Source organism: Macaca mulatta, chromosome X (genome assembly GCF_049350105.2).
Source record: "Macaca mulatta isolate MMU2019108-1 chromosome X, T2T-MMU8v2.0, whole genome shotgun sequence".
NCBI classification, from domain to species: domain Eukaryota; kingdom Metazoa; phylum Chordata; class Mammalia; order Primates; family Cercopithecidae; genus Macaca; species Macaca mulatta.
Window position 1 is genome coordinate 143,315,986 of NC_133426.1, and position 15,578 is coordinate 143,331,563.

Here is a 15,578-nt window from a genome sequence, read left to right on the forward strand (position 1 = left end):
TCCCAGCTACTCGGGAGGTTGAGGCAGGAGAATCACTTGAACCTGGGAGACAGAGGTTGCAGTGAGCCGAGATCATGCCATTGCACTCCAGCCTGGGTGACAGAGTGAGACTCTGTCTCAAAAAAAAAAAAAAAAAAAAAAAAGCCATACCAAATGGGAGAATGTGGAAAATCCCCTTATTTCAGGTTAGGTCTCAACCCCTTGTTCCTCAACAGTAAGTCTAATCCTGGAAACAGTTCCAGAAGAGGAAATTTTCTTTTCCCATTGAAACTTATTTAGTGTACCTAGAAGGCCCTTGGCTTCCAGAGGTGTGACACTGGAAAGATCCAGACACAGTTGAATTAGAATCTTGGCTCTACCATTTACTGCTGTATGAACTTGGTTAAGTTACTTTGAGCCTGTCTTTCCAAATTTGTAAAATGGAGCTAAAATATTCACCCCATGTGATTGCTGTCAGGGTGAAGTGAGCTAACACGAAATATTTAGCACAGTGCCTGGCAAGTAGTACACATATAATGTTTCCTGTTCCTCCTTCTCTCCAATATAGGTTCTCCCAGACGTAGGGGGCAGTTGATTTATAAATGTCTCATACAACAATAGCTCATGCATGCAGAGAGATGATGATGCAGTGAGAACATACCAAGCCATGATATTCTTTATCTGAGTGCCAAAACGTGGCTGTTATAGTTGGGGGGAGGGTGCAAGGGAGAGTAATGACATGTATCTCTGATAGCGCTCTTTCTTTATTTTCTTGTCTTGGTTTGAAAAATGCTTTATTTTTGTTTTTGATTCCCAAGTTTTATTCAGGAAGTCATACAAGTGAATTTTTTTTTTTTTTTTTTTGGTGACGGAGCCTTGCTCTGTCACCCAGGCTGGAGTGCAGTGGCCGGATCTCAGCTCACTGCAAGCTCCGCCTCCCAGGTTTACGCCATTCTCCTGCCTCAGCCTCCCGAGTAGCTGGGACTACAGGAGCCCGCCACCTCGCCCGGCTAGTTTTTTGTATTTTTTAGTAGAGACGGGGTTTCACCGTGTTAGCCAGGATGGTCTCGATCTCCTGACCTCGTGATCTGCCTGTCTCGGCCTCCCAAAGTGCTGGGATTACAGGCGTGAGCCACTGCGCCCGGCCCAGATAAGTGAATTTTAATCCTCATCTTCCTCCTCTTCTGCATCCTCGTTAATTTGGGAGTAATGTAACTCCTAACTCTCTGCTGTTAGCAACTATCTGCAACTAATCAAGCAGGTGATTCTTCTTCAGATATTTTTTGGTGAGATATTTCAAATATCTTTTGGTAAAAAGCACCTCAGAAGTCACAGTAATCTTGCTCTTGCTCATTTTGATGGTCATACCCCCTCCACCGAGACTCTCAGCTTTTCTGCTCACTTTGATCCTTTCCTGCAAAAATTGCACAAAATTGGCAGCATCACGATTCCATCTTCTACAGAGTGGGTGCAATCAAGAGTGAACTTCAGAACCTGCTGCTTCTTCTTTTTTTTTTTTATCCTCCTTCGCCACAAGCTTCTTTATGGGCATCATGGCGGCAGTAGAGGCAGAAAGGGAGGTGGGTGAACTACGCAGGCCGGAAAAATGCTTTTTTTTTTTTAAAAAAAAATTATAATGGTGCACATCAACATTTCCCAAACTGCATTATGTAGAACACTAGGCTAGTCAAATAAGTTTGGAAAATGCTACTTTCTACTGCCTCCTTTCTCAGCTTTACGAAATATATTAGTAAAGTGTTTAAAAGTCTCCTAATCTCATTCATAATAAAGAAATGTCTTGATGAGCCTAACTCAGCATTTTACAAACGTATTTGACTCTGGAGTTCCCTCCCTCCCTCCCTCCCTCCCTCCCTCCCTCCCTCCCTCCCTCCCTTCCTTCCTTCCTTCCTTCCTTCCTTCCTTCCTTCCTTCCTTCCTTCCTTTCCTTTTTTTTTTTTTTTGACAGAGTATTGCTCTGTTGGCCAGGCTGGAGCGCAGTGGTGCGATCTCGCCTGGTTGCAACCTCTGCCTCCTGGGTTCCAGCGATTCTCCTGCCTCAGCCTCCCGAGTAGCTGGCTGGGATTACAGGTATGATCAAACATGCCTGGCTAATTTTTGTATTTTTAGTAGAGACAGGGTTTCACTATGTTGGCCAGGCTGGTCTCAAACTCTTGAGCTCAGGTGATCCACCCACCTCAGCCTCCCAAGTAGTTGGTATTACAGGCATGAGCCACCATGCCTGGCTTTTTTTTCCCCCTGTATTTTTAGTAGAGATGGGCTTTTGCCATTTTGGCTAGGCTGGTCTTAAACTCCTGGTCTTAAGTGATCTACCTACCCCGCTTTCCCAAAGTGCTGGGATTACAGGCATGAGCCACTGTGCCTGGCCTCGAGTACCCTCTTAGGGTAGCATTTAGATCCCATTGTGGATGCCATTTTGGCTACCCCAGGTACCCACAGTGGTTGTGTCTTAGAGTAGCTCACAAAATCCTACAGAACCTGCAACATACCTCAAACGTTCAGTGTACAAATGAGAAGCAAAGCTTCGTATCTTGGTAACTATCAGTATAAAATAACTTAACCTGCATTATGGGCTATGAAGGATTTTGTCAACTAGCTGGGTACCTAGTCATCACTTACTGAATTATTTCAGTGGGAATGATAGAATTTGAAAATCACTAGTTTTTCAACCTCCAATTAAATATTGATTCAGGTCAATATGATCAATGAATATTAAAATTGTAGGTGAATGAGTGTTGGGGAAACTGGTTATTCTTACAGTGGCAAGGTATCACCCTATAGACTGTACACCCTACAGCCTGTAGTATCACCCTACAGACTACTTGCTAACTGCTAATGGAAAAATATAAAAGCGAATAAGTAAATAAACATGAGTTCATACGGTATCTCAGACCCTCATCCAGCACCACAGCATTCCTTCTAGCCTTCTCCCCTGGTTTAGTTGTAATTTCTTTCCCTGAAAGTGAGAAACCTGGCTCTCATCATCTATGATGCATTGACTTATTTATTCAACCCTAGGATACATGTAGTTTCAGAACTGCTAACACATATCCTTGTGAGAAACATATTCATTCACTAGAGTACAGTGTTTATATAGCACTTTTGGGGCACAGAAATATCTTATCTGGTGCGTATTTTACACTTATAGCTCATCCCCTTAGGACCAGACACGTTTCAAGTGCTGAAGAGCCACATATGACCAGTGGCTGCCATATTGGCATGGATCTAAATTACCTCATGTGTAGCATCTGTTCCCTTTCCTCTGTGCTTCTACATGTTCCCCCCACCCCGCCCCCGGCTTTTGCTGCTTCTCATTTCCAATACAGAAAATTTCACCAGATTCTGTTTGATTCTAGGCCCTTGACTGGGAGAAATACACTGTCTTAGATGTGCTTCTGGTGCACAAAGACATCTTTTTCTTTTTATTTTATTTTTTATTTTTTGAGATAGAGTCTCATTCTGTCACCTAGGCTGGAGTGCAGTGATGTGATCTTGGCTCACTGCAGCCTCCGCATCCCGGGTTCAAGTGATTCTGGTGCCTTAGCCTCCCAAGTAGCTGGGATTACAGGCGTGCACCACCATGCCCGGCTATGGCACACAAAGACATTCATGTGGCCAGTGGAGAGGGGAGACGCAATCCTGACACAGGGTTGGGGTTGGGGAACGTGGACAGGAAGCTGAACTCTATGCGCATGATGACTTACAGAAGTCAGAGCCATGCGACAGTTGTGGCTCCTCAGTCACCTGGATCACGATCTCCATTCTCCTGTACCTGTCTTACCACTTTGCTGCAGCCACCTGCAAACTGCTGTTTGGACCCAGAGCCTATAATCATCAGCTGAGCTTGTGGGTCTGAGCCCCTGATCAAGCCTAGACACAGAGAAGTTCAGAGGCAATATAATAATTTTTAGTTTGGATTTTTTTTTTTTTTTCCTGAGATGGTGTCTCACTCTGTCACCCAGACTGGAGTGCAGTGGCATGATCTCAGCTCACTGCAACCTCCACCTCCCAGGTTCAAGTGATTCTTGTGCCTCAGCCACCCGAGTACAGGCCACCATGCCTGGCTAATTTTTGTATTTTTAGTAGAGATGGTGTTTCACCATGTTGGCCAGGATGGTCTCGAACTCCTGACCTCAAGTGATCCATCTGCCTCAGCCTCCCAAAGTGCTGAGATTATAGGTGTGAGCCACTACACCTGGCCTGTTTTTTTTTTTTTTTTTTTCTTTGAGATGGAGTCTCCCTCTGTTGCCCGGGCTGGAGTGCAGTGGTGTGATCTCAGCTCACTGCAACCTCTGCCTCCCAGGTTCAAGCAATTCTCCTGCCTCAGCCTCCTGAGTAGCCAGGATTACGGGTGCCCTTTGCTACACCCAGCTAATTTTTATATTTTTAGTAGAGACGGGGTTTCACTATGTTGGCCAGGCTGGTTTCCAACTCCTGACCTCAGGTGATCCGCCCGCCTCGGACTCCCAAAGTGCTGGGATTATAGGTGTGAGTGACCACGCCCGGCCCTATTTTGTTTTTTCATTAACTGTCTTGAAAGTGCACTTTAATGTTTTCAGAAAATAATACAGGTTCCCAAATGGGTGTAAAATTTGGAATTTATAATACATTTGTTCAGGAGGGATGAGTCATAAAGATTAACGTTTGAGTGAAGACCTTTTGTTTATCAATTTATATAATAAATGTTTCTTGAGTGCCTATTATGAACTGAGTGCCTATTATGAATTTATTGAATGCCTATTATGAATTATGAACACTGAATGTCTATTATGAATTATTGAATGCCATGATATGGCGTTTCTATTCATAATACTTTTGCTTTAAAAATGTACTGTCTTTTTTTTTTTTTTTTTTTTTTGAGACAGAGTTTCACTCTTGTTGCCCAGGCTGGAGTGCAATGGCATGATCTCTGCTCACTGCATCCTCTGCCTCCTGGGTTCAAGCGATTCTCCTGCCTCAGCCTCCCGAATAGCTGGGACTACAGGCGTGTGCCACCATGCCCGGCTAATTTTGTATTTGTAGTAAAGGTGGGGTTTCACCATGTTGGCCAGGCTGGTTTTGAACTCCTGACCTTAGGTGATCCACCTACCTGAGCCTCCCAAAATGCTGGGATTATAGGTGTGAGCCACTGCGCCCAGCCAAAAATGTACTGTTTTTATATTACCAAACAAAGCCTTTTTGGTTTCGTTGTAATCACATTAATGTTAGCCATATAGTTGAGTTACATAAGCTCCATTTGTTGGCTAGCCTGGGACTCTAGCTAAATTTAAAGCATTGTGGCCAGGTGCGGTCACCTGAGGTCAGGAGTTCAAGACCAGCCTGCACAACATGGTGAAACCCCACCTCTACTAAAAATACAAAAATTAGCCCAGCGTGGTGGTGGGGTCCTGTAATCTCAGCTACTCGGGAGGCTGAGGTTGGAGAATCTCTTGAACCCAGGAGGTGGAGGTTGCAGTGAGCCAAGATTGCACTACTGCACTCCAGCCCAGGTGACAGAGTGGGACTCTGTCTCAAAAAAAAAAAAAAAAAAAAAAAAAAAGGCATTGCTTTTTCCAATAAAATGCCTTCCAATAAAGGCATTGCTTTTATTGGAAAATGCATTTCTGATTTTCAGGCAGCATGGACCATTAACTGAATTGAGAATTCCAAAATTTCCCCTCTGGATCTCAGTTTCACCATAATAAATTGAGGGAGTTGAACTCGATTGGTAATTCTCAACCCAATCACAGTGATGTCCTTTTTTTTTTTTTTTTTTTTTTTTTTTTTGAGATAGAGTCTCGCACTGTCACCTGGATTGGAGTGCAGTGGTGTGATCTCTGCTCACTGAACCCTCCGCCTCCCAGGTTCAAGCGATTCTTCTTGCCTCAGCCTCCCAAGTAGCTGGGATTACAGGTGTCCACCACCACACCTGGCAATTTTTTTTTTGTATTTTTAGTAGAGACGGGGTTTACTATGTTGGCCAGGCTGGTCTCAAACTCCTGACCTCATGATCCACCCTCCTCGGCCTCCAAAGTGCTGGGATTACAGGCATAAGCCACCGCGCTCGGCCAATGTCCTCGTTTAATAACAAATAGTTTATAACTCTCCTTTTACTATTCTAAAATGATGCTAATAGGTAAGAGATAATGAAACTTGTCTATAATTGTCTTGTTTCAATAAACATCAATATAACATCTTAACTACAATATAAAGGAGAAACAAAAGGGAGGTAACTTTTAATAAAATATGTAATAGGTATATATTTCAGTCGTTGTCAGATGCTTGCACCCATGGGTATAATTATTGTAAATGTGGCAACACATGCATATAAAAATAGTATGCACGGCCGGGCGCGGTGGCTCACGCCTGTAATCCCAGCACTTTGGGAGGCCAAGGTGGGCGGATCACAAGGTCAGGAGATCGAGACCACCCTGGCTAACAGGGTGAAACCCCGTCTCTACTGAAAGAAAAAATTAGCCAGGCAGGGTGGCGGGTGCCTGTATTCCCAGCTACTTGGGAGGCTGAGGCAGGAGAATGGTGTGAACTCGGGAGGTGGAGTTTGCAGTGAGCTGAGATCGTGCCACTGCACTCCAGCCTGGGCGACAGAGCAGACTTCATCTCCAAAAAAAAAAAAAAAAAAAAAAATAGTATGCACTGGTGGCTTAAATACCACATAACTCTAAATGATGCCTGATTTTCTGAAATGATTAATTTTGGCAAAATTCCAAGCCAGACATAGTACCATTTTCCTTCAATTGACATGGTAGTTGTGTTCTTGGGAAAAAATATCAGCGAATATTGAAACCATGTAAAAATACTTTATCTGTAAAAGGGAGTTAGGGCTGGGTGCAGTGACTCATGCCTATAATCCCAGGACTTTGGGAGGCTAAGGTGAGAGGATTACTTGAGCCCAGGAGTTCAAGACCAGCCTGGGTAACAGAGTGACACCTTGTCTGTAAAAAAAGAAGAAAGAGAAAGAAAGAAAGAAAGGAAGGAAGGAAGGAAGGAAGGAAGGAAGGAAGGAAGGAAAGAAAAAATTAGCCGGGCGTGGTGGCACACCTGTGGTCCCAGCTACTCAGGAGGCTGAGGTTTGAGGATCGTTTGAGCTTGGAGGGTCGAGGCTGCAGTGAGCAGTGATTGCACCACTGCACTCCAGCCTGGGCAACAGAGAGGCCTTGTATTAAAATAAAATAAAATAAAATAAAATAAAATAAAATAAAATAAAGGTGTGGCTGAGTTAGAATCTAGGCTCAGGTAATCATACGCAGTTTTGCATCCACATGAAAGTTGAGTGGGGCATTTGAAAGAGTTGTAAGACACTGTACAGTTCTCAGTTCTCCATTGTGTGGGTCTCCCTGTGCCTTGCAGGACATCTCCGTTACTCAATACCAGCAGCGTCGCCGCACATTCTCATTCTGCCCCCTAGAGGGTGCTGCTCCTCTTGTTGAGAACAACTGGACTAGAAGATAGAATTGCCAGCCGGCTTCTGTTTTGAGTCCTTGCATGCATTTTTTTTTTTTTTAAATTTAAAATTTTATTTTATTTTTTAGACAGGGTCTCACTCTGTCGCCCAGGCTGGAGTGCAGTGTCGCGATCTCGGCTCACTGTAACTTCGACCTCCCAGGTTCACGCCATCCTCCCACCTCAGCCCCCCAAGTAGCTGGGAGCACAGGCGCGCGCCACCATGCCCCGCTAATTTTTGTATTTTTTGTAGAAACGGGGTTTCGCCATGTTTCCCATGCTGGTCTCAAACCCCTGAACTCGAGCGATCCACCCACCTCAGCCTCCAAAAGTGCTGGGACTGCAGGCGTGAGCTACCGCGTCCGGCCCCTTCATGAATTTTTATTGAATGAGACCTATCATAGGGTACTGTGTCATGGATCAAGAAGTCTTGTATGTTTCTACATTTGCTTCTTGTGCCTCCATTATTACCAACGTTAGAGACCTGTTTACCTCATATGATTTTATGAGAATTGCTGTCTTATAAAAGATTTTGAAACTCTAGAATGTAAAGGTGCAGCATAATTCATACATTTTAAATGGGTTAAAAATAGTTTCTACCACTTAGTTATCTTTTCGTATTTGTCATTTCGTTCTCAAATATGCCTTATGATTTTTAAATAATTTTTTACTTTCCTAGGGAAGAGTAATATGTGTTGCGGTCTGTTATTTCCAGTAGATGGCAATGTTTGGTGCAAAAAAATGACTATATAGCAATTGCAGATTGCCCTGTCTCTCTTTGTACTTAAAATTCAAACTTCATACTGCATATTTGAAAGTACTGCTCTTTTTTTTTAATGACTTGATATGAATTAACTCAGTTAAACCAATGGATAGGCTGGTAAAGAGGTGCATGTAATTCAAATTGTCACAAAATAACTCACATTTTACTGTTGCAAAAATACTTTTTTAAAGAAGGAGTTCCTAGAAAACTGCAACAATATTTTAATAGATGGCTAAGTTCATTCGTGAAGTATTTACCTTTTGATTTATCAGTTCTATAAATTATTATTTTCTTATAGGTTTTTAAAAAATAATTGATTTTGAAACAGTTTCAGACTTACAGAAGAATTGCCAGAACAGTACAAAGAATTCCAGTAGTCCCTTTAGCCAGATATCCCAACTGTTAACATTGTACCTCATTTGCTTCATTGTTCATTCTTCTGTGTGGGTGTGTATTATCATTAGTCTTTCTCTGAATCTTTTGAGAGCTAGAGGTTGTCTAATCACCCCTAAACACTCCAGAGGGTACTTCCTCAAAACGAGGTCTCTCTCCTACCAGCATACAACCCTCCAAATCAGGAATCAATACTGTCCAATCCACATCCATCCATGCGGATTTTGCCAGCTGGTCAACAGTGTTACTCTTTCCCTTTCTGGTTCACAGTCCTATCCAGGATTATGGTTTTGGTCTCCTGCAATCTAGACTAAGTTCGTTAGTCTTTCATACCCTTGAAATTTTTAAAGGGTACAGACATTACATTCTGTATGATGACTATCATCTTGAGTCTTAAGGATGTTTCCTCATGACCAGATGCCTGCATTCTTGGTAGGAATACATGAGGAGGCACATGATGCTAACCTGTCCCGTCACTGGTAGTGTTAACGATGGTCATGTGCTCATCAGGATTTACCTCAAATCTATTGTAGGATTAAAGCCCAATTTAAAAAAGCTTTTTTCATGTTTTTATTTGTTTATTTATTTATTTTTGTTTAGGCTGGGTGCGGTGGCTCCCGCCTGTAATCCCAGCACTTTGGGAAGCTGAAGTGGGAGGATGGCTTGAGCCGGGAGTTCAAGACCAGCGCTGGCAACATGAAAATTATCTAAGAGTAGTGGTGGTGCATGGCTGTAGTCCCAGCTACTTGGGAGGCTGAGGTGGGAGGATCACTTGAGCCCGGGAAGTTGAGCCACTGCACTCCAGCCTGGGTGACAGAGCCAAGACCCTGTCACAAAAAAGAAAAATAAAAAGATAAAAAAAATTCGTAATAATTTTTTTCCAAATTTTTGTTTCTTTAATCTTTTTTTTTGGATTATTTTTCCTTCCTATAAAACTCATTTTAATTAAAATCTTTCATTTGGGTTTTTAGTTTTTTAAAAAAACAACATATAGTGACTTTCTTCATGTGCCCCAAACTTCATTTAAAAAAAAAAATCCAAAGATATTTCAAGCATAGCTTGGTCAATCTGTGCCTGTGTTTTTCTTTTGCTAAGATCATGCCATGGACTTGAGGGGTAATAACACTGCAATAATGGCTTAAGTATTTATTGGGGGTTATAATTTTTTTTTTTTTTTCTGAGACGGAGTTTCGCTCTTGTTGCCCAGGCTGGAGTGCAATGGCGCGATCTTGGCTCACCGCAACCTCTGCCTCCTGTGTTCAAGCTATTCTCCTGCCTCAGTCTCCTGAGTAGCTGGGATTGCAGGCATGCGCCACCATGCCTGGCTAATTTTGTACTTTTAGTAGAGACAGGGTTTCTCCATGTTGGTCAGGCTGGTCTTGAACTCCTGACCTCAGGTGATCCACCTGCCTTGGCCTCCCAAAGTGCTGGGATTACAGGCGTGAGCCACCGTGCGTGGCCGGGGATTATCATTTAAGATAATAATATTCCCTTCCTGTGTCCAAGTGATCTAATTGTTCAATTCCCACCTATGAGAGAGAACAGTACCCTAGAACATAAAGTATAATTTAAAAAAAGATAATAATATATTGGCAATATCTTAAAGCTCTTGACAAGTTGAATTTGATCACACATCAGCAGAAACAACTTCATTCATAATTGTGTTTTCTTATGTTTTTTTCAGTACTGAAAACTACAACATAAAAGAAAATCTTTTTTTTTCTTAAAACAGGGTCTCACTCTGCCCAGGCTGGAGTGCAGTGGCACAGTCACAGCTCACTGCAGCCACAAACTCCCTGGCTCAGGTGATCCTCCCAACTCAGCTTCATGGCTGGCTAGGACAATAGGCACTCACCACCAAAATACTTAACATACAAAAAATGTAAAATATAATAAATGGGCAGGGCGTGGTAACTTGTGCCTGTAATCCCAGCACTTTGGGAGCCTGAGGTAGACAAATTGCTTGCGCCCAGGAATTTAAGACCAGCCATGGCAACATTGCGAGATCTCATCTCCACAAAAAAACTAAAAAATTAGCTGGACATTGTGGCACATACCTGTGGTCCCAGGTACTTGAGAGGCTGAGGTGGGAGGATCACTTGAGCTGCGAAGTTGAGGCTGCAGCAAGCCGTGATTGTGCCACTGCACTCCAGCCTGGGTGACAGAGCAAGACTCTATCTCAAAACAACAACAACAACAACAACAACAACAAACCAAACAACAACAACAACAAAAAACAAATGATGGGTTAAGTAGTTGAACAAGGTTTTATAATCAAACAAAATACCCTAATAACAAACCTATTTGCAGAGGGTGGAGTTGGTGGGTTGCAGTGAAGCAAGTTGTCTTTTAGTTGAATTTAAGTAATAATATCAATAACATTTGTATATTTGTATATGGTGAAGACTTCAAACCAAATAGAAAAGATATAAGTAAATTTCTCCCTTCCTTTACCCTCCAATTCCTACTCTCTCCATCTAACAGTATAAGCATTATTTTTTCTTATTTATCCTTCCAGAAAAATATTTGTACCTACGAGATATGTATATCATATCCTTGGGAAAAAGTGGAATCTTGCCACACATACTTTTCACCTTTCTTTTTTCACTTAATGCTATTTCATAGACATATTGTCACTTATAGATGTACATCGTTCTTTTTAATGGTTGCATATTATTTGCACGGATTACCATAGTTTATTCTCATTGTGGTGGGCATATTTGGTTGTTTCTAGGTTTTTAAATTTACAAACAAAGCTACAGTGACTCTCATTATATATACCTTTGTGTACCTTTGTAGATGGAAATATGATCAGGACAAAAGGGACAAAATGAAATGAAGTATGGGGTGGATTTAGGGTTACAGAAAAGTAGTAGCAAAGAGATGCTATTATTGGTGAAGAGTAGCAAGCTAAAATTATTTCCTCCTAGTCTCTTTTAAATTAGGTAGAATTTAAAAGAATATTAGGAATATTAGGAATATTAGGAAATGAATATTAGGACATGAAAATAAGAAGGCCAGGCACGGTGGCTCACACCTGTAATTCCAGCACTTAGGGAGGCTGAGGCAGGTGGATCACCTGAGGTCAGGAGTTCGAGACCAACCTGCCCAACATGGCTAGACCTCATTTCTACTAAAAATACAAAAATTAGCTGGGTGTGGCTCACATCTGTAATCCCAGCTACTCAGAAGGCTGAAGCAGGAGAATCACTTGAACCCAGGAGGCGGAGGCTGCAGTGAGTTGAGATGGTGTCACTGCACTCCATCTCAAAAAACAAAACAAAACAAAACAAAAATAAAAAACAAAAAAGAAAATTAAAAAATGTCAAAGTAGATCACATCATTCCATGAAGTTAGAAGTAAAGAAATGGAGAAAGTACACGCAGAATCGTTTTTCCATTGGTTTTAGGATTATAACCAGCAAAAACTCAACTAATGTTTGGTTATATGATTTTATATTCCCATTTTAGGAAAACAAAACTGTCAAGTGGGCTTCTAGGTGGGATTAGATTTTGGAGTCTGTGTCTCATACTAATATTCAGTGGTTTAGGTAAGTACTTAATGTAGCAAAAAGTAAGTAATTTTGAGGTAGAGATGTAAATACATATATTTAAATTAATGTATTTTGTTATCACAGATGATCTTGGGTTACATCTTTTTCCTTCTCTGTGACTGTAGTTTCCTCTCTCCTCTTCTCCCTTCCACTCCCCACATACACAGTGAAAAAAAAGATAAATGTGTTTTAAATATGTTAATGTTTATGCTGAAGGGAAAGAGCAACCTGAAATGTCATGGAGATACTATGTCTGCATGGAATGAATATTGGGGTGGGGAGTCAGTGAGATATGACTGTGGAAGTTGACACTGTGCAAGAGATGAAAAATAAAACGGAATGGAAGCTTTTGTTTGTGGGTTCAAAAAGTTCAGGCACAGTAGAGAGTTAGGAAAAATAGTAACCAGCTGGAGTAGAGGAAGGTAGGGATGTCATAAAAATCTGGGAAGGGGTGAGAAAAGGGTGAAAGGATTTCTTATGACAAACCCACAACTTCAAGTGGCTGTGTAATCAAGGCAGATCATATAGAGGAGAGGATGGTATGGAAATGATGTCTGCTAGTGAAGGACCATTTACTCTTTTTAGTCCCTATTGTGATGCTGTGGTAGGCTCTGAGCTCAACAGTGAATAAGGCAGAGGAGGCTTCTGCTTGCCTGAAGGTACATTCTAGTGGACCCAGAGTGAAAGGACTTGATTCCTCAGGAATCTTCAACAGGATGAAACTACAGAGTTAGAAGTCCATGACTATGGAAAGAGTCGTTTCACATGGGATGGACTCACTGAGGGATGGACCAACTGATAACATAATTAATGATTTGGGCTGTGATAAAGTGCTGAGAGTGGGAGTAGGATGTGAAGTTAGTAACTTAAGAGACTGAAAGAGAAGCTGATCAAAAAGAAATTAATTTGTCTGTATAGTATTTTATTCCTTGTTGTCTTTATATCCTGTAATAAAGCAATTATGGGTCAAAGGAGATTACAAAAGTAAAAATGAAAGTAAGCGCCCAGTGTGGTGGCTCGCACCTGTAATCCCAGGGCGTTGGGAGGCCGAGGTGGGAGAATCACTTAAGGTCAGTAGTTCAAGACTAGCCTGCGCGACATGGAGAGACCCTGTCTCTAAAAATAAAATAAAAATTAAAAATTAAAAAAGTGAAAGTAAGGAAAGTTGTGATACTATGAGCATGGTCTTCTGGAATGATGATTCTCCTTATACTCCCACTGACTTTAAAATGAAAATACCCTTCCTCTCCTTTCCTTATTCCTATTATTCCTCCTTCTCCTCCTCCTCCTCCTCTTTATCCTCTTGCTTCTTCCTATGGTAGCTTTTCCAGAGAGGCTTCCGTTTGGGCAACAGTTCCAATCCCATTTTGTCACCACCCAGAAATCTCCTCAGATACAATTTATTTAAATGGTTTCTCCAAAGGGGTTGTGAAAGTGAAGGCCCTCTAGATGGATTATGAGGGCTAATTTCTAGTAGTAGTAATGTAACAACAAATGTACTATATTTTAGTTTCTGTCATGACTTAATTTACTTACAACATTTAACAGACATTTAGACGTCAGTCTTCTTATTGGCATCTCACTAAAACAGTGCTGGACTTTGCATAGATTCTGGTGGAACGTTTTTGGGTGTGTATGGGTTTGGCTGGGGAGATGGAATGGCAGAAGGCATTGACTTTGCTTTGGGGATAGTTTTTAAGTTTGAGTTTTAGAAACAGGAAGAGCTGGTAGATATAGATAAGTGGTCCTTGGGATCTTTGCCCTGACGCTCATAGAGTAATAGAGTTAAAGACTATGGCCTTGATCCATTGGCTAAGAAGCCAGTCAGCCATTAGTTCAACCTGTGTCTCCTGAACTTAGGTTGTCAGTTCCATGCTCCCAAACTAAGTTTGTGTTACAGATCTTATTTACTTCTTCTTATTTCTCTTTGAGAAGGTACTCTTAAAGTTTTCTAAAAATAACCTTAAGAATAGTGTTGCTTTCATGGCACAAGTATACATATGTAACAAACCTGCACGTTATGCACATGTACCCTACAACTTAAAGTATAATAATAATAAATAAATTAAAAAAAAAAAAAAAAAAAAAAAAAAAAAAGAATAGTGTTGCTTTAAGTTCACTTAATATATTGATGCATTCAGTCACTGATCGAAATTTAACGTTAGAAAACTGATTGACATAATGATAATTTGAATGTCTTTCTTTTATATGTACATGCATTTTTTCTCAGTGCTCAATTAGGAAATTTTGAGATTTAACTTCTCTTTTTTTCTTTCTTAAATTTTCTACTATGGTAAATTCCTTTGTTGTTATTCTTTTCTTATCTGGAACGGTGGCTAACATCATATTAAGGATTTTCCATAAAGATATTATCAGATATAATAAGATGAATTCTCCCATAAGTAAAAATGCATATATTTGATTCAACAAATACTTAAGTGCCTATTCTGCCCGGTTTTCATCAATGTTATATTTCTACTTAGAGTATTGCACCTTGAATACAGCACATTTTTTATGCCTAGTGATTTTGTATGTTATACCAAATCAGAAAGTACAGAGTTGAGTAAATTTTTTTAAAAGAACAGGGAGATTTATTAGAGAGTTGTTTATTATCAACTTTTTGGTTATATCCTTTTTTATGTGTTTCTGAACTCTCAAAATATCATTATTAAAGATTTTCATTGATTGGAAGTATGAGATAACAATATCAAACATTGCAAAATACTATACTTTAGGTTATACTGTTTATACTGTTTTGACTCTTGTGACCACTTGTGTATCGGTCAATTTTTAATTGCTATTACATTGGTCAAGTTCCTTATGTAGGTTAAATCATTTTGCTTTCTTCATGAAAAGCAAATCAGTTGTGTGTTTTATGTAATTAACACACTCCCTCGGATGCAAAACTTCGAGTAAGGCAGTGATTCATTTGTGTGGCAGGATCATGTACCTTCCAGAGACCTGCTAAATTCATAATGAGCCACTGATTTCTGGTTAGTCTGCCTTTAAAGGAAAATTCCGTTTCAACTAACTTGTTACTTTCTGTCATAGTAACTTGTATGCTTATTAGAGACTTTCTTATGTGTAGGAGGGTGCTCAGTAGGGGCTTGGCTGGAAGATGATTCATGCAGTTGTTTTCAGGCCCCCAAAGAACACAATGTTGCTGTCAGCCTTCCTGGGTCAAGGAACACAAGTTTTGTTTATGACCTTTATTACTTTAAATGAGTACACTCAGATATGTCAAACATGCATAGTAAGCTGCCGGCATATGTTAAACTTTGATTCCTTTGTACAAAGGGACTTGGAAAATTATACCCCAAAGTTTATGGAAATCTGCATTTTATAGTATTCACATTTCTGTCTTCTCAAATTAAGAATATGAGTCTAAGTATCTTCCTATATCAAGCACCTTCCATAGCTTCTTTAGTTTTG

At 40.7% G+C, this 15,578-nt stretch overlaps 1 protein-coding gene and 1 pseudogene across 19 annotated transcripts in view; one reads left to right on the forward strand and one right to left on the reverse strand.

The window, feature by feature from the left end:
• LOC106995337 (uncharacterized) overlaps window positions 1-15,578 on the forward strand; it is a 122,040-nt gene that overhangs the window by 50,365 nt on the left and 56,097 nt on the right. For 16 of the 19 annotated variants that reach the window (XR_013413083.1, XR_013413073.1, XR_013413075.1 and 13 more), the window contains one exon: window positions 12,064-12,143. The exons of the other annotated variants lie outside the window; for them this stretch is intronic. Coding sequence is in view for 7 of the 16 variants with exons in the window: in XM_077989409.1 (XP_077845535.1) it covers window positions 12,064-12,143 (80 nt within the window). In the remaining 9 variants the exon portion in view is untranslated. The remainder of the gene's footprint in view (window positions 1-12,063; window positions 12,144-15,578) is intronic. 19 annotated transcript variants of the gene reach the window in all.
• Window positions 1,141-1,663, reverse strand: LOC100425441 (large ribosomal subunit protein eL22 pseudogene; annotated as a pseudogene).